General features: G+C 34.3%; 2 protein-coding genes and 1 pseudogene across 3 annotated transcripts in view; 1 reads left to right on the top strand and 2 right to left on the bottom strand.

The window, feature by feature from the left end:
• Positions 1 to 6,758, top strand: part of LOC142985627 (uncharacterized) — a 53,880-nt gene extending 47,122 nt beyond the window's left edge. Inside the window, exons 5-9 of the mRNA XM_076133912.1 lie at positions 23 to 162; positions 1,116 to 1,242; positions 1,726 to 1,832; positions 2,769 to 2,902; positions 3,256 to 6,758. Coding sequence (XP_075990027.1) covers positions 23 to 162; positions 1,116 to 1,242; positions 1,726 to 1,832; positions 2,769 to 2,902; positions 3,256 to 3,355 — 608 coding nt within the window. The 3' untranslated portion in view covers positions 3,356 to 6,758. The remainder of the gene's footprint in view (positions 1 to 22; positions 163 to 1,115; positions 1,243 to 1,725; positions 1,833 to 2,768; positions 2,903 to 3,255) is intronic.
• Positions 6,759 to 7,450: 692 nt separating this feature from the next.
• Positions 7,451 to 8,329, bottom strand: LOC142985384 (cathepsin B pseudogene; annotated as a pseudogene).
• Positions 8,330 to 15,082: 6,753 nt separating this feature from the next.
• The window catches only part of CycG (cyclin G), a 44,063-nt gene continuing 39,397 nt past the window's right edge, over positions 15,083 to 19,748 (bottom strand). For both annotated transcript variants that reach the window (XM_076133932.1, XM_076133931.1), the window contains exon 11: positions 15,083 to 19,199. In XM_076133932.1, the coding sequence (XP_075990047.1) occupies positions 19,118 to 19,199 (82 nt within the window). In that variant the 3' untranslated portion in view covers positions 15,083 to 19,117. The remainder of the gene's footprint in view (positions 19,200 to 19,748) is intronic.

The following is a 19,748-nucleotide window of genomic DNA, read 5'->3' as shown; positions in this document are numbered from 1 at the left end:
CTAAACTCAATTTCGTCCACAGCCGGTCTGAACCTGTTAAAAGCGGCCGCACTTCGCTGTTCCCACAAGCCACTACTAACGAGATATCTCGCTCAGTGCGTCCGTGTAGCCATCAAGAATAACGCGAGCCTCGCCGCGGGGAAAGACTATGTGTTTCATGAGGTATGTAAAATAAAAAAAATAGTTTTGAGTAAATCGAGTCGTGACTTTTGCGTGATCGAGTCTTTAGTTTCACGTGGTTGAGGTACGATTTTTGCTAAGTTGTGGTTTGGACTTAATCTAGTTGTAATTTTTTAATTAAACAATTAGTTGTGGAAAAGTAGAGTCGAGCTTTTTCTAGTCAACATTTTTACTTATCCATGAATAGTTATTACTTAAGAGTTTTAGTTTTTACCCGATTGAATCTTAATTTACACTTAATCCAATTATTCGATCAATTTATGAAACAAGCCTTGATTTTTACATGAACGTGTCATAAATTATAAATTAGAGTAGTATTTACTGTTAACACAATCAACGAACGATTTTCAACATTAATCACACTTCAACAAGTCACGACTTTAACAAATTTGAGTAGTTTTCAATATAAACACGATAAATTAACGATTTTTAACATGATTCATACTTCACTAAGTCATGACGTAAACAAATTTGAGTAGTATTTACTTTTAATAGAATAATGATTTTCAACATGATGCTTAATCGAGTCATGACTTTCTAAATCGAGTCATGACTTTTCTAAATCGAGTCATGACTATTCTAAATCGACTCTTCACTTGTCTAAATCGAGTCATGACTTTTCTAAATCGAGTCATGACTTTCTAAATCGAGTCATGACTTTTCTAAATCGAGTCATGACTTTTCTAAATCGAGTCATGACTTATCTAAATCGAGTCATGACTTTTCTAAATCGAGTCATGACTTTTCCTAAATCGAGTCATGACTTTCCTAAATCGAGTCATGACTTTTCTAAATCGAGTCATGACTTATCTAAATCGAGTCATGACTTTTCTAAATCGAGTCATGACTTTTCCTAAATCGAGTCATGACTTTCCTAAATCGAGTCAAGTCTTTCTAAATCGAGTCACAACTTCAACTAACACTACTTATTTCAGGTGGACGCGCTCGGTGATACGTTAGTAACGGCGTGTGCTCGCGCGGGTGATCGCTGCGCCGATGTGCTGTACGAGCTGGTCTCTGCTTCACCTCCGCTCTTCAAACTGAGACACAACAATACTGATGGTAAGTTATTACTATTTAAAGACAACTCCCGCACTAAGAATTGCTCTTGTGTCGCGGGGACTTTTACAAACATACAACGGACACAAAGTATCCAGACCCGAAACAATCATATTGTTGAAAATAATTGTCCCGTGTGGGAATGTAACCACGAACTCCCGACGCAATGGTAGCGGCGTGGTGACCTAACCACTGCACCACAGAGACAGTCCTTTCTTTTCATTTTCTCAGATCTATGAAGATGACAGCCAGGAACCCGCAATTTGACTTCTTTTGCCGTTTTTTAGAGTTTCGTACCTAAAGGGTAAAAAACGGAACCCTATTACTAAGCTTAGTTTAGTTAAAATGCTACTATAATATGTTTTCCCTTTTCATTACACTTAGGAGTGAAAGAAACAAAACACTTTATAAGCCTTTCATAACTTCATATATTTTTATGAATAAGAGGGTAGTAATATAAGTAAATTATTTATTTTTTTGTTACAGGTTACACAGCATTGCACGTGGCTTGCAGTCAACACAGCGCGGCCTCTCCCAGACTACACACAGTACATGTACTATTAGAACATGGCGGATTCGAACTCACTGAGGGGGTAAGCACATCTTATAACAAATCATTTACTGGTTTCTGAGTACATTTAGCGGTCGTTAGTTATCGTATGGTTAGTGGTCAACCTAGTGTCACAGTTGTTCAAGTCCGAAAGGCCTTTGACGTGGCTTAACGATTGTTATCTTTATCGACAACAACCGGGACCGACTTTTTACGTGCCCTCCGAAGCACGGAGACGCTCAGTTCAAATACCACTATGCGGTCACCCATCTATAGAATGACCGCGCCAACGGTTGCTCGACCCAGAGATCGTTTACCGACTGGTGAGCACAACTGGCAAATAGTTTAACTATTCAATAGCGTTTGAGTTTAAACGATAATGAATAGATAAACAACCGCTAAATGTACCTCAGAAACCGGGGTTTATTCATTTAGGTCAAATGCTGACACTTATGATAGTCAATGATACAGAGAGTGAATTTACCACCAGTTCGGAAGGTAGGGCCAATGAGAAGAGCTGCCAACAAACTCCTGGACACTCTTTTTAATCGCGAAATGGTTTAACAATATTTGTGTTAGGTATAAATCATTGATGATGTAAGGACCTGCTACCGACACTACCGAACACACTAGAAACGATGTTTTCCTTCACCGTTAGAGCAAGTGATAATTATGTCTAACTAGAAGCCGCTCGCGACTTCGTCGGTGTGGAAACCCTGCCCGTGTAAATCCCGATCCCTCGGGAACTCCGGGATAAAAAGTAGCCTATGTGTTATTCTGGGTCTTCAGCTACATACATACCAAATTTCATCGTAATCGTTGCAGTAGTATTTGCGTGAAAGAGTAAGAAACATCCATACATACATACTCACAAACTTTCGCATTTATAATATTAGAAGGATACACACATAACTTTGAAAAGTCATTGCTGTGTGTTGCTTGAAAGTCAAAAATTAAATATTTATTTGTTTTGTTCTAGGATCTTAAAGGTCGCGACACAGCACTCCATCTAGCGGTGAACTCAGCAAACTGCGACCTACAATTAGTTTTGCTCATGTTCAAACAAGTTGACAGGAAAGAATGGAAGAATTTAGCGCATTGTGCTAATTTAAGGTATGTAGTTAATTTATTATGAACTTCGATAGTTAAACTATCACTTTGTTAAATTTCATCAAAATCGGTTCAGCCGTTTTTGAGAATTTATAGGACAAACAAACACACATTCTTACCAGCCGGTGCGGGTAGATATCAACATTTTTGAATATCGACTATCTCCATGATGAATTTCATCAAAACGAGTTCAGTAGTTTTAGCGTTAAAGAGAAACTATTTTTCAATAATAAACTTCGCCTTTATGACGCTTTATATTATAATATTTTTCACAAATATAAGACCATTTTCAGACATTGACAAAAGAAATTCCGAAAAATACTTATTTTAATAAATTCTATATTTTTTGTTCACAGCTCCAAAACTCCTATCGACCTAGCGCGCTTGGCCACGAAATCTTCAGCAAGGCAGAACTACCCTCCTGAAGTATTGGACTTCCTGAAAAAATGTCGTTGACAACATACCACTATATACTTACACAATAAAATAAAATTTAAAACTGAGCCGACCCGCGCAACTTCGCTTGCGTCACATAAGAGAGAATGGGTCAACATTTTCCCCGCTTTTGTAACATTTTTCGTTGCTACTCCGCTCCTAATGGCTGTAGCGTGATGTTATATAGCCAAAAGCCTTCCGCGATAAATACGCTATCCAACAGTAAAATAATTCTTCAATTCGCACCAGTAGTTCCTGAGATTAGCGCGTTCAAACAAACTCTTCAGCTTTATATATTGGTCTCCGCGACACAAGAGCAATTCTTATGCCCGGTTTCTTAGTACATTTAGCGGTAGTTTATCTATTCAATAGCGTTTTTTTATATGAGTTTAAACGCTATTGAGAATAAATAAACTACCGCTAAATGTAGGTACCCTCAGAAACCGATGGTTAGTGCGGCCATTGTCTTTTCTAAATATAAATAAAAAAACAAAATATATTTATAAGTGGATTTGTTATTTTTCCGTCGTAGACGTCGTTTTCGCCTTATGACAAGGCGCTAATTGGTATTTTAACTAATTAGTGCAATATATCTATTCTTTTCTTACTTGTATTCACGCCACTTAAGTTTGTATGTCAATATATTTAGATGTACAAAGTTAAGACGTTTAAGACTATTTGTATAGTCTAAATGTCTTAAAAAATAAAGTTTTCATCTACGTTTTATATAATTAGTAATTATTATTATATTTTCGAAGTATATTTTAGTATATAATACATGATATTTTTATATATATTGTATTTTTTATGTTTTAATCAATAAAAATTATCGTTACCAATTCGGCTCCTATATGGTTTATGAAATATAAATTCTAAAATATGAAAATTGTAAATATAAATACATAATTAAATATAATCCTTTAGTTTTTAATTTAAGTTTTATTTTCCAATGTGGTTGTGTTCTTAACACTGTTAGAATAAATGATCAAAGTTTTCTAGGTTACAATTTTCGCGCCAATTTCTTAGTTTGACAGTTTTGACATTTGTGATTTGTTTTTTTTATCGTTATAAAACGATATTTTTTTAATTACTTATAAATTATGCATGGCGCGAAAAGTAAATATATTTTAATTTTAAGTTTACTTAGGATTTAAGAAATATAGTATTTTGATTAGAGTAACAAAACAGTAGTTTTTGTCGTCATCGATGTTTCGAAAATCTAAACTCGGGTCAAAACAAACGTATGTCAAATTTAAAAGGATTGTGGAAATGAGACAGCACTATGACAGTTCCATAAGACCTATAAGTGTGAGCGAGAGAGATATATAAATAATTTCACACATTTTTAATGGCCCGAGTAATATCTAACTGCACGTTTGGCGCAGTGGTTAACGTGGACACCTCGCCGCAATAACCGTAGCGCCGCGTGTAGTGGCTTCCAATCCCACCCGGGACAAATATTTGTGTGATGAGCACAAGTCATATGATTGCAAACTAAGCAGAGCTTGTACTGTAACCAGATAACTGGTAAACATACTTATATACTTCTAAATACATACTTATATAGATACATTAACAACCAGGCTCAGAACAGATACTCGTGCTCATGACACAAAGTTTTGTGCTGGGTTAATGTTTCAAATTTATAGCATGTTTTCATGCTAGTATTGAGTATATTGTATTTTCGATCAATCTAAAGTCACTTTTCATATGGCGTAGATTTTAAAATACATATAAGTCTTAGTTATCACAATTTACCATATAAAATAAGGTAATAATAAAACATTTATTTAGAAATTCAGTATTTTGCACTGAAATATACGAATAACATAGAATAAAGGTATATTTTTAACAATTTAAAGTAATAAGTAAGGTTTGCTAAACATATTCGATTCGGCATTAACCGGCTTTACCGGCAAAACCGAATATGTGTAGAGGAACCCGATCGGCACAAGCCGAACAAGTGAGTCGAGTCGGTTTTGTTGTTCGATCAATATTGCCGAACCGAATAGGTATGTGAGTAGCAAACCACTTTCATTAAATTTAATTATTTCTTGTTGCAATGTCAAATTACTTTGGTAATGAACATTCTTGTCGAATGACATAAAAATTGTATATATCCAATGAAATGTGATGAATTAGGCTGTTTTTCTTAAAATTTATAATTATATTTCGTAGTTAAACCTAATCATCTAATTTAATTTGGCATTTCCTTTTCCCATTCAAAATGGACGATGTGATCTCTTGATTCGACAATAAGTTAACCGTACGCATTGTGTAATATTATAAAATTTACTAATAAACGTGTTGTAAGGTCTTATTAGTTATATACAATATTTTGTCACTTACAATCAATTTAGAAACTGTGTATTTCGCAGTGGTTTAGGTCACAACGCTACCATTGCGTCGGGAGGTCGTTCGATTCTCACACGGAACAATTATTTGTGCGATTCACAAATCATTGTTTCGGGTCTGGTTGTATTTTATGTCCGTTGTTTGTATGTTTGTAAAAGTCCCCGCGACACAAGAGCAATTCTTAGTGCGGGAGTTGTCTTTTAATATATGAGTGAAGACAAAACACTGTATAACTAATCGGGAGCTTACACCACGTTTCTTAATAAGACATTATGATTATAAAATCAATTGTTTTTACGCAAAATTCTAACGCTTTGTGTACGGAGTATAATACATAGAAATGTACAATTCAAAATTAAAATATTAATTTGATCTGATAAATATTGTATTATATTTCTAAATATTGAAATTACTTCATAATCTTTCATTTGTTTTCGAAAAGTACAATAGAAATTCCCACCATTTTGTTTTTTTGTTTTTAAAAAGTTACGTTTAGAAACTGAATCGAACAAATAAAAAAAAATGTTACAGTTTGATTATCAAAATTATGTTTTATTAAAAGTTATGATTATTAAATAATTGCAATTTATTACATTGTAAATAACATGATTCCATTAAAATAAAATTTCAGAAACTATTTTAAAATTTGTTGCGTTTTGTTAATGCAACTCTTAAAATTAAAATTTTCGTCACGGCTATATTGTAAATAGCTTATAAAATAAACATGTTGTATTAAAATTAAATATATAATACGAAAAGCATCACATAATCGCCAGAAGATAAAAATATTTTTATATACAAATATGTATTTTTTTTTCTATGGAACGGAAAAAGATGGATGACATTTTTTTTTCAAAATGTCATTTGAATGCTTTGAAAGGGCGTAAAATAATCTCAAAATATACTGGCTTATATTTAGATGAATTTTACGTACCAGATTGTTAAACGAAACTACGAAAATATTTTTTTGTAAAACTGGCGATATTTTTAAGCACTGTACCTTTATATGAATCGAAAACCTTTACAATATGTTTTTTTTTGTTTCTGATAATAAAATTTTGTTAACGTATATTCTGTTTTTCATTTGATATACTAAAGTTCAATTCTTTATAATTAATTTCTTAAGGTAATCGAATATTCGGAAAATGTACGACTTTTTCCAGAAACGGCGAAAACGCCGCGATTCTTTCGCGCGAACGTTATGTCCACGAGGGATTCGCGCGAAGCCTGTTGACGCCATCTAGTATCTCGGTAACAAACTGGCGCGAATCAATTTGCGACGAATTCGCTCCTTCTAAACAAGGTCTAATTTACAGAATATGCGTTGTAAGGTCCTTATTTGCTGGGTGTATTTTAGACCAATATATAGGTATTAGTCTTCAAACGATTCTCGCAATTGGATTTGTATGACGGTAGTCACTTGAAGACTAAAATCGTTGAGTATCAAAGACTTGTGTAGCCTAATTTTCTTAAGGTATAACGGCTAATGAGAAAAAAGAAACATTTTTTCGAAATATATTTATTAAAATTCATTAACATAAAGTCACACGATTAACAAATATTTATAAAGTTAGAAATATACAATTATAATAAAATTCAACGCATTGCTTTTCGAAATCAAATTTTTTTATTAATTTAAAACTTAAAAAAATTATATGTTAAATAGATATTTCGAATCGTATTTTTATCAATGTCAAAATGTAACCAGGCAAAGTTTTGTAATTCCTTTTTCTATTTTTTATTCTGCCAACACTCACCTTTTTACCATTTAGGCATCGGAGCTAACAATCGCGATTCAAACTCAATCAAATCTTGAAAAGCTTTAATCCTGAAGTAACCACGCTCCCCCCAATTTGACCCCCAACTATTGGCCACTAACCAATAATTGACACCCCCTTCCACCCCAAAACCTACCACTCTCACACTATGGTTACTCTTATGCTTACCATACTTATATTCGTAAATGCCAGACTTATAACTAGAAAAATCTTCATATATTTTATAACTAGCTTCAATCGGTCCATTTTGAAATATTTCAGCTTTTATATTTTCCAAACTTTTACCAACCCGTTTAACACTACCACCGTAATTTTTATCATTTTTGTAATTAATATTCCCTCGAACGCATTCTAGGCTACATCTATTTTCATTTAATTTCGATATGTTGTATGGCTTGCAGGTTTTAGTAACTATTCCTTGTTCAATCCAGAAATTGAATCCTTGCTCTGGGTATCCGCCGTCGCAGACATTAGTTTGAAGACATTCGAGATCTTGTTCCGATAATCTTACTTGAATATTTTTATGAATGCAAGTTCTATCAGAAGCTGTATTCGCTGTTCCAAACGTCCAACAGGAACCACATTGCCCTTGGTCGTAAATCTCTTTTATAGTTTGACAGCTCGACCACTTTTGCCGCGCATCGAAATTGACAGGTAGATTTTTCAAAATGTCGTCGTCATGGTTTATAACAGAAAATTGGTTGATATTTTCTGAAAATTTCACGTTACAAACTGGGATTTCTCTGTCGTATTCTGTCATTTTCCAGGTGTAGTTTTGGCTGTTGAAATATTTTACGAATTCCGGGCGAGGCATTGTTCTAAACTTGTAGTTCAAATCTTCGACGCTTGCCGACAGCGCCATATTTGACAGAATTGTCAAAACGACGAATAATAATATTGATTTGTTAATCATTGTTTTTTTTGTCATTAATATCTGTTTACTTTCAGTAACACTGAACTAATGATTTAGTTGTAGATTTCGGTTGTTTATATACTTAATTTGTCGTCAAAACCATGCAAAAGATGTCAATAAAAAAATATTGTGACCGAATTATTTTAAAAATGAGGCATTTTAAGACTTGTTGTTATGTTAAAAGATGATAGTTGTAAATAAATAAAGTTTTACGGTAATTATGTCGCCTTGAATTGATAAGAAAATAGGCATATTTTGCTTTTATGACTAAGAATAGGCATTGTCAAACATAATTCACACTGAAAACTAGGTCAAATTTGTAGAATTATTTTTTCGATAGATATTTTAACATTCATAATTATTTACACAAAACCTAAGTTACCTATAGAGCTTATTATAAATACTAATTTTCAGCACGCGGCTTCTCCCGACTATAATTTCAAAATATAAATCCTTAAAATACATTTAACTCATTAATGTCTCACTGCTGGGCAAGGGTTTCCTCCCGTTATGAGGGAGGGGTTAGACCTTGAGTCCACCACGCTGGCAAAATGCGGGTTGGGGAAAAGAAAAACACAAAATAAAAATATAATTCTATAATTAATTACCTACAATATATTTAGTTTATGAACGCAGCCATTTTAAAACTAATTAATGTAGGTAGAAGTAAAAAAGAGTTTTATTATAACCGCGGGTAGTTGAAGCAGGCACCATTTTGTTTACGCCACGAACTGGACGGACGTTTAGTGCTTCTTTTGTGAACCCAGGTGAGTTTATATACCTATTTATAACTTTTAAACTCTTGTGCTGCATGTTGAATATATAATAGGATACGGGAATTAACGCGAACACGCATTGTACCTTCAAATGTCTACCGTTTCGGCATATGATGCACTCGCCGTGGTCGCAGGCTGACTTTAATTTTCAATGTACATAATCGTGCCTGTTATACAGAACAATATAGGCAGGGATGTAATACTTACGTGTAGTCATTAACAATGTTAGTCCAATGTAATAATGAGCGAGTCTATTGCCATATACCGACCACGTTATCAAACTCCGGACTACTACATACATGTATATAAATAAATCTTTAATATCACGCCAATACGAAAAGGTATAGGCAGAGGTTCTTTTCTGTTCTGTTGTTTGGTAAGGTTAGTGGTCAACCTAGTGTCAAAGTTGTTCAAAGCGACCGAAAGGCCTTTGACATGGCTTAACGACTGTTATCTAAGTAGACAACAACCGGGACCGACTTTTAACGTGCCCTCCGAAGCACGGAGACGCCCAGTTCAAATACCACTATGCGGTCACCCATCTATAGATTGATCGCGCCAAGGGTTGCTTAGCCCACTGATAGCTTTTCGTATTAACTTTCGGTATTAACAATGTTAAGCCTATGTAATAGTGGGCAAGTCTATATATAGATTTTTATCGGGCACGTTACCACATTTCAGGTTAACTTTTGATAATATTTTAACGTTTAGAAAAGGCTATTAATACTTTTTCCGTCTCGGAGAATAGCCTTAGTTAAGAGTTATTAAATAATAACATCAGTGACTTTGGATACCAGTATTTTACATGGAGCGACTGCCTTTCGGACCTCCACAATACAGTTATCTGGGTTATAACACGATACCATTAACTCATTAATTATTCATTCACTCATTTCCTCATTCGTCAGTCACTCATTAATTATTCACTAGTTACTCATTCTCTCGATCACTCAATCAGACTTATCAATGACATGACTGAACATCTGAAATAACATACTTGCCTGAAATTCAAATACCTACGTGTAACAATTTCTAAACATCTAGGTACTGAAATTACCAGACTTTTTCGTATTTTATATTTTATAGTTGTTTTACTGAAATTTCTATATTTTAGGAATCATTTAAGGAACTCAATGTTTCGATATACTTACAGACTCGTACTTTGGCCTTAGTTATTTTTATAATTACTGCAATGAATGTATTTATTTGCGTAGTGCTCGTAACCGGCGGTCCTGTATGTATAACAACATGTATGTATGAGAATGTTGAATATTTAATAAGTGCGTAGATGGTGGTGTGTTTCCTGATCTAATGAAACATAGTAAAGTAATACCATTATTTAAGTCAGGCAGTACATCAGACCCCACTAACTTTAGACCTATTTCAGTACTGCCTACATTTAGTAAAATCTTTGAAAAATTAATATTCGATCAAATGCATTGTTTCTTTACTAAACACAATTTATTACATAGGAAACAATTTGGCTTCACAAGGGGTCGCTCCACTATCGATGCTGGTGTTGAGCTTGTGAACCACATCTTCGACGCCTGGGAGGACTCACACGATGCTCTCGGCATTTTCTGTGATTTGTCCAAGGCGTTCGACTGTGTCCCTCATGAAACATTGATCAGGAAATTACATCACTACGGTGTACAACATTCGGCACTGAATCTTCTTATCTCGTATTTAGATAATAGGATTCAAAGGGTCGACGTTAACGGTAAGCGATCTGCGGGATCTGCGGTTAAAATGGGGGTGCCTCAAGGCTCAATACTAGGTCCTTTTTTGTTTCTAGTTTATATTAATGATTTACCACATTTTGTTAAGGATAGTCACGAGATAGTACTGTTCGCAGATGACACTTCATTATTGTTTAAACTTAAACGACAACAAACCACTCTTGACGACGTGAACATTGCTATCTCAAAGGTGGTACACTGGTTTGATGTTAACAATTTGCTTTTAAACGAGCAAAAAACTAAATGTATAAAATTTGTAACACCTAATGTCAAACCAGTGAAAACAGCAGTAAAGATGAAGGAAGATGTGTTGGACCTTGTGGATAATGCTAAATTTTTAGGCATTACAATAGATTGTAAGTTACAGTGGGGACCTCATATATCACAATTGGCGAATGGACTTAGTTCTGCAGCCTACGCGGTCAGAAAAATTCGTCAACTTACTGACATTGAAACAGCTAGGTTAGTCTACTTCAGTTACTTCCATAGCGTCATGTCTTATGGAATTCTACTCTGGGGTAATGCTGCCGACACCCAAACCATCTTTGTGCTGCAGAAAAGGGCTATTCGTGCAATTTATAATTTAGGAAGTAGACATTCACTAAGGGAAAAAATTCAAGGAAATAAATATAATGACAGTGGCAAGTCAATATATTTATGAAAACTTAATTTATGTACATAAAAATATCGCCCTTTTTAAAAAAAAGAGTGACATGCACAATATAAATACACGCAATAAAGACAAACTTGTTATCCCAGTCACTAGGCTCCAAAAAATAAATAAATCCTTCAGAGGTCAGTGTGTGCGATTCTACAATAAAATCCCGAGTGAAATTCAAAATCTAAGTCTCAATAAATTTAAGTTATTAGTTAAAAGTAATTTATGTCGTAAGGGATATTATACTATTAAAGATTATTTAGAAGATAACAAAGCTTGGGACTGTGCTGCTTCTACCAAGTCTATTTCAAAATAATGTATTACAATTTGATATTATGACATTGTTATTAATTTATTATGACATTGTTATTAATTTGTTATATCTCATTATTATGACATTGTTATTAATTTGGAAATATTGACATTTTAAAAGAGCAAGCCGTGAGTTTCTTGCCGTTTCTTCTCACGAGCAACAGCTTTTCCGAAACGGTGGTAGATAAAAAATATTTTGACGATTTCAAATACTTGTTAAAGTTTATGAAATAAAGAATATTTGACTTTGACTCTGACTTTGAAGCAAGGGAAGTTTGTAAGGATCGTACCAAGCGGCGTTCTCTGGTCTGTGCTTACTCTTATAGGAACAAAGCGTGATTTTATGTACAAAGTATGTATTAATGTAGTACCTAACTAGTACATACAGTAGGTATAATGTCGTCCTGACCGATTTCGGCTATGGCGAATTTCATTGAAACCAACCAACTGTGACAGGACTTTGTTTATAGTGTCCAAGTGTGTGCACAATACACAGGTACATTCTCTATTTCTTTACTCTCATAGCCCGGTGAGACGGCTAAACCGCCCTACCTACGGTTTTACGTACTCTCCGAGGTACGGAGATCTATGACCTAAACTTCCTGACTTCGGGCAATCAAAGTCTACCATGTGACGTCATCATCATGAACTTTACTAAGAAAAGTCTACTATGTTCGTCTTCTACATGTGATCTACCAGGAAAAGTCTAGCATGTGAGGTCTTGGTCAATAAATCAACCAGGAAAATTCTACCATGTGACGTCATCAACATGAAATCTACCAGGAAAAGTCTACGATGTGACGTCTTCTGCATGAAACGTACCAAGAAAATTCTACCATGGGACGTTATCATCATGAAATCTACCAGGAAAATTCTACCATACAGCGTCATTTTTCAATTCACTTATTTATTCATTCATTAATTATTCATACACTCATTTCCTCATTTGTCAGTCACTCATTAATTATTCACCCAATTTCTCATTCTCTCGATCACTCAATCAGGCTTATCAATGACATGACTGAACATCTGAAATTATAACATCTTCCTGGAATTCAAATACCTACACGTCACAAAAATTTTTAAGTACATCTACTGAAATTACCACTTTTCTATATTTCAGGAATCATTTAAGTAAGGAACTTTCAATGTTTCAACATACTTACAGACTCGTACTTTGGCTTGAGTTATTTTATAATTACTGCAATGGATGTATTTATTTGCGAAGTACTCGAAACCGGTGGTCCTGTATGACAACATGTATGTATGTGAACGAACCGAGGGAAGTTTGTAAAGTTGTGTCTTCTTCGGCATGAAATCTGCCAGGAAAAGTCTACCATGTGACGTCATCATCATGAATTCTACCAGGAAAATTCTACCACGTGACGTCTTCATGAAGTCTACCAGGAAAATTCTACCATGAGACGTCATCTTCATGAAGTCTACCCGGAAAATTCTACCATGAGACGTCATCTTCATGAAGTCTACCAGGAAAGTTCTACCATGTGACGTCTTCTACATGAAACTGAAGGGAAAATTCTACCATGACACGTCATCTTCATGATTTCCATCAGGAAAATTCTACCATGTGACGTCTTCTACATGAAACCGAAGGGAAAATTCTACCATGAGACGTCATCTTAATGAATTCTACCAGGAAAATTCTACCATGTGACGTCATCACCATGAAATCTACCAGGAAAATTCTACCACGTGACGTCATCACAATGAAATCTACCAGGAAAATTCTACCACGTGACGTCATCATGAAATCTACCAGGAAAATTCTACCACGTGACGTCATCATCATGAAATCTACTAGGAAAATTCTACCATGTGACGTCATCACCATGAAATCTACCAGGAAAATTCTACCACGTGACGTCATCATCATGAAATCTACCAGGAAAATTCTACCATGTGACGTCATCATGATGAAATCTACCAGGAAAATTCTACCATGTGACGTCATCACCATGAAATCTACCAGGAAAATTCTACCACGTGACGTCATCATCATGAAATCTACCAGAAAAATACTACCACGTGACGTCATCATGATGAAATTTACCAGGCATATTCTACCATATGACGTCATCCACATGATATCTACCAGGAAAATTCTACCATGAGACGTCATCTTCATGAATTCTACCAGGAAAATTCTACCATGTGACGTCATCCACATGATATCTACCAGGAAAATTCTACCATGTGACGTCATCCACATGATATCTGCCAGGAAAATTCTACCACGTGACGTCGTCTTCATGAAATCTACTAGGAAAATTCTACCATGTGACGTCATCATCTTGAAATCTACCAGGAAAATTCTACCACGTGACGTCATCATCATGAATTCTACCAGAAAAATACTACCACGTGACGTCATCATGATGAAATCTACCAGAAAAATTCTACCATGAGACGTCATCTTCGTGAAATCTACCAGGAAAATTCTACCATTCGACGTCATCCTCATGAAATCTACCAGGAAAATTCTACCATGAGACGTCATCTTCGTGAAATCTACCAGGAAAATTCTACCACGTGACGTCATCATCATGATATCTACCAGGAAAATTCTACCATGTGACGTCATCATCATGAAATCTACCAGGAAAATTCTACCATGTGACATCATCCACATGATATCTACCAGGAAAATTCTACCATGTGCAGTTTTGCTTTAACACCTTCTGTTCAAGTTCTTTTGCGATACCTTGAGAAATTCTATTTTCAGATAAATAAATAAATAATTTTCAGATCAAAACTATCAAATCAGGCCGTGTGAGAATCGAGCCCACGTCTTCCCGACGCATTGGTAGCGGCGTGGAGACCTAAACCACTGCGCTACGGCGGCAGTCCCAGTGTATGGGACCACGCGGGCGTCCGCTTTACGCAGTTTCAGGCCTGAAGGTTAGAATTTTCGTATGTGTGAGAAAATATAGCCAAAAACTATAAAGCTTTTATTGAAATAATTAATTGAAAATGATACTTAGCTTACGATGATGATGATTAAATACCACTGGAGATAAGCACTTTTACAAACAAACAAAATTTGTAAAATATATTTCGTTAAGGAATCGAACCTGTCACGCCGCGATTCGTAAATTAACTTTATGATTTTACTGAAATAATTAAAATAAAAGTATGAAAATTAACTATTTTCTCGCACATACTAGAGGTATTATTTTAGAAAGAAAACTACAAAAAATTGAGATCATATTTTTTTTCTATTTTTCAAAAAGATTTGTATTTTTTTTTGTCATTTATTAGTTTTAAACTACCATAAAGTTACTACTAACGACAAAAAAGAGAAAAAAAAAGAATAAACATAATGCCAAATTTTTTTTTTTTATCAGATTTTTTTTAAACTCACAGAGTTAGTCTTGAATGGAAAATATATTAATAAAAATTAATTATTTGTTGTTTTATACAATAACTTTTTATAATACTTACAATTACTTTAATTAATGTACTTAATAAACGAAAAAAACTTCGGTGGATTGTTTTAACTTTTTCTTTCATCATATAAAAAAGACTTTTATTCATTCGCACTCATTCTCAAATTTTATTGTATTTCGAATTGTAGGAACCAACTGTTAGGGCAATATTTACCGAGATATACAACAAACCGATCTTATCCCCGGTTTCTGAGTACATTTAGCGGTAGTTTATCTATTCAATAGCGTTTTTTTAAGAATTTAAACGCTATTGAATAGATAAACTACCGCTAAATGTGACATATGTCCCGCAATTAGATTTGTATGTATTTATAAATCTTTTGTGTTCTACTCAAAAATGATATGAAATTTTTAAAACAGGTCTCTTTTTGTGCTTTCAAAAGGATGTCATGTAATTTCATCAGTTAGTTAATAAAAATATATTAGATATATAATATTTACTAACGTAAGGTCACGTCTTTTTCTGATAGGGGTGTGTAGAGATAAAATTAGCACTTTAGTAACCCATTACTGTCCCACTGCTGGGACATTTTAAGCCTTAACAAAATTTTACAGCTATAATTTAAATTAACTTTAATACTTTTTAACAAAGTCAATTTTCATTTATTTACAAAAAAATGTCACGTCCTTTCCCATTTAAAGAAAACAACGTTTTTTCACATTGACCAATAATCCGAAATTAATAATTTTAATGTCACAGAATAATGAATAATTTTTTTTTTTTCAAAATTTTTTCATAAAATTGCACCTTTTTATATTTTTTTTGTTTTTTGATTGTATCTAACGGATTATAATTATTTAGACACAGTTTCACAACTAACCGTAAACTGGCAGATAGCGTATCTACTAGACAGTTTCGCAACATTCAAAATCAAAATTTTTGACGAAGTTCTAGTAAAATTAGTCAAAATTCCGTCTGATAGGCTATCTGCAAGTTATCTGGTAGTTGTTAAACTGTGCCTTACTTAGTATATTCGTAACATACGAGCAATGCGACTGTCGAGCGACTTTTGAGCGACTGTTCAAGACAAAAACTATTTTTTGGTCTTAACTACTATAACGTGTACCCAAATTTAAGGGTTTAAAAGGCCTGAAAATTTTAAGCCTTTTGAGGTCTAAGACACCAATGCCTGTGAGAACATATTTAGATACATAGATATTATCACGCTAGTTATACCCAATACAGTGTAGACAGAAATACAACCGCGTTTTACAACAAATTTTAACACACAATAACTCAGACAATATATCCCACAGACCATGAGGGTCTCACATACCGCAAAGGTGACCCCTTAGACGCTGTGGTCTCCCAGACCAGGTCTCACGGACCGCAAGGGTCTTACAAATAATGAGCCCTACGCGCTTGGAGCTACCAACCATAAGTCTTACAGATATAAGGGACTTCAGATAGTGGGAGCCTCACAGACAATAGCGGTCTCTCAGACCTCGATTTTTCAAAACCACAGTCGCACACAGTCCCTCGACATTCACACAAACATACAAACATACAAACACACAAACACGTATCACGTACATTTTGATATCACTCAAAATAAGGATTCGTTCTTTCTCGAGATTGTATTTAATTTAAAATCTAATTTTCTTTCATTTACAACTAACATTCATGCCTTATAATTATAATACAGAATATTGTAACGCTCAATCGAAAAAGGACTTAAGTTTAAACTAGAAAATAGTCGCTTATGTCCTTTTTGCTGAAAAGAGCGTAGAAAAAATATTATTATGAAATATTTTGACCGCGAAATTTTGTAAATGCGATACTTTTAAGCGTTTACGACAAAATGCTAAACCGATTTCGATAAAAATTGTAAGAATATGGTTTGAAAACTCAAAAAATAGAGATTTAAAAAAAAACATCCCCTAAGTGGTTAAAATAGGGGATATAAGTTTAATGTATTATTAAAATTTCGCAGTCAACTTCATAAATATACTAGTTTCAATATTATATATTACAAATATACATTTTAACGATAACATAACTTATAGATAAATACCAGTTAAGTATCCAAAGGATTTTTACAGATAATATGACATTCATACTAATATTATAAATGCGAGTGTCTCTACATTTTTCTAATATTTGCAGCTAAATTTCTGTATCAATTTTGATAAAATTTAACACAGAAATAGCTTACTAATTATATCCAAAATAGGTATTTTTATTTCCAAAAAATACCTCAAAAATCGTTTTTATTTAAAACCAAATTTTCAAACCATTTTTTATAAAGAAAATTTACAATAATATCTAGTAAAAATTCCTCCAGTTAGCCTAACCGTAACTTATCTACTAGTTAAGTTACCGTACACTTAACAAACGCAGAACATCGGGGGCGTTAAGACAAAGATATGTCAACTTGCAATTTTTCAACAACTCAATGAGATTTTTACAAAAAACAAGTGTATTTTTCACATTTTTTGAACATAATTATTGGTTAAAAATTGAAATTTGAACACTTTATAGACTGAAATACAAATTATCTCAGTAATTTCAGTGACTAAGAATATAAATGCGAAAGATTTGTCAAAACTAATTTGATAAAATTTGTCATGTCGATAGATTTTATTTCAATTGAATTGTACATCGGAGACTTTTGAACCGTCTTCAAAAAGAAGTACGCTGTCAATTCGTCAATATTTTTATCACAAACATCAAAACTAACATTTCAAGTCCGAAAAAATATTCAAATTTCAACCACCAATATACTATTTAAAAAAATTGGATGACAGTTAAGTCTTTACATTATCAAATGCTATGATGCCTGAATTTACATAGATGCATATGGTTTGAGATGTTAACTGCTGGATAAACGCAAGCATCGTCGACGTAAAAACATAGCTTTCCATACACACAGTATCGCATTCACACCCCCGGTTTCAAAGGTATATTTAGCCGTAGTTTATCTATTCAATAGCGTTTAAACTCTTATAAAAAAAACGCTATTGAATAGATAAACTACCGTTAAATGTACTCAGAAACCGGGGGTTAGTATGGTACAGTATAACGCTAGTGCTTGCAGCGCGCTCTGAGAGAGCGATGTTGGTCGCGGGCGCGGGGAGGTGAGCGCGGTGACGGCTCTTTGCTTTCTCCTTACACAAGCGATTGTTGTTTCATGCGCGATAGAGTGTGTGTAAAAGTTATCAGCTGCTTAAGTAACTGGACACTATATAACACTGTCTGGAACAACACTAAACGGCTGGATTCTTCAATGCAATGATCCTAAACGCTGGATTTTTCATTCTTGAACCGTTGATGTCAAAATTGTTGATAAAGATGCTTATTTCTGGATCATATTTGAACTAGCTGTTTTATAGATGAAGTTGCACCGTTTCAGCTGGTATTTGTTGGCTGGACTCAGTCTACGTCTGATATTAATCCAGCTTAGTCAGATTTAAAACGAATTTGCTCTTAAATCACACTATACGGTCACACACAGAACACTATAGAAGCCAGTGACTGCATAGTACTAAATATCAGTCTAGCCTTTCTTCCTGTTGTAGTCTTCCAGTCTCACCGGATGCAGCTGAATAACATTTACATGGAGCGACTGTCTATCGGACCTCCACAACACAGTTACCTGGGTTATAACACGATACCCTTCAGTAAGACTGGTTGTCAGACTATCAAGCTTATGGGTTATTTTAGCATCAGAATCATACCTCCAGCAATATCATAAGGTCTTAACTTGAACACTAGGTTTCAGCGTCTGGTTGTAAGATGATCCAGCGCGTGGTTACTTGATCCAGCGCCTGGTTATAAGCTCTTATTAGTTGTCGCAGTATACTGGTAGTACGGGGCTCCGCGGCCAGTCCGATGTCTCTTCATTTTCACTGCTTTCACTGCCCGATCTGTGAAACAAAAATATTTTATTAATTTCAAGTCACTGGTAAATTTTTGATAGAGAAAACTCTTCCCGAGTAAATTCCGATCCTATGTGTTATTTTGGGTCTTCAGCTACCTATATACCAAATTTCATCGTAATCGATTCAGTAGTATTTGCGTGAAAGATTAACAAATATCCATACATATATACATACATACTCACAAACTTTTCTATCTATACTAATATTATAAAGTTGAAGAGTTAGTTTGTTTGAACGTGCTAATCTCAGGAACTACCAGTCCGATTTGAAAAATTCTTTCAGTGTTATCGAGGAAGACTTGTAGGCTCTATATCATCGCTCTACGATCAATAGGAGCAGTAAAACAATTTACAAAAACGGGGAAAATTATGACCCATTCTCTCTTATGTGACGCAAGCAAAGTTGCGCGAGTCAGCTAGTCTATAATATTATTAGGACTAGTAGGATAAGGTTACTATATGTATCATATATTAGGTCGGGGAAAGTCTTTTCGCATTATAGTATGTATGAACTTATTATATATTGATATTATTT

This window comes from Anticarsia gemmatalis, chromosome 30, assembly GCF_050436995.1.
Source record: "Anticarsia gemmatalis isolate Benzon Research Colony breed Stoneville strain chromosome 30, ilAntGemm2 primary, whole genome shotgun sequence".
In the NCBI taxonomy this organism is placed as follows: domain Eukaryota; kingdom Metazoa; phylum Arthropoda; class Insecta; order Lepidoptera; family Erebidae; genus Anticarsia; species Anticarsia gemmatalis.
This window is presented reverse-complemented; position numbering and strand designations above follow the sequence as displayed.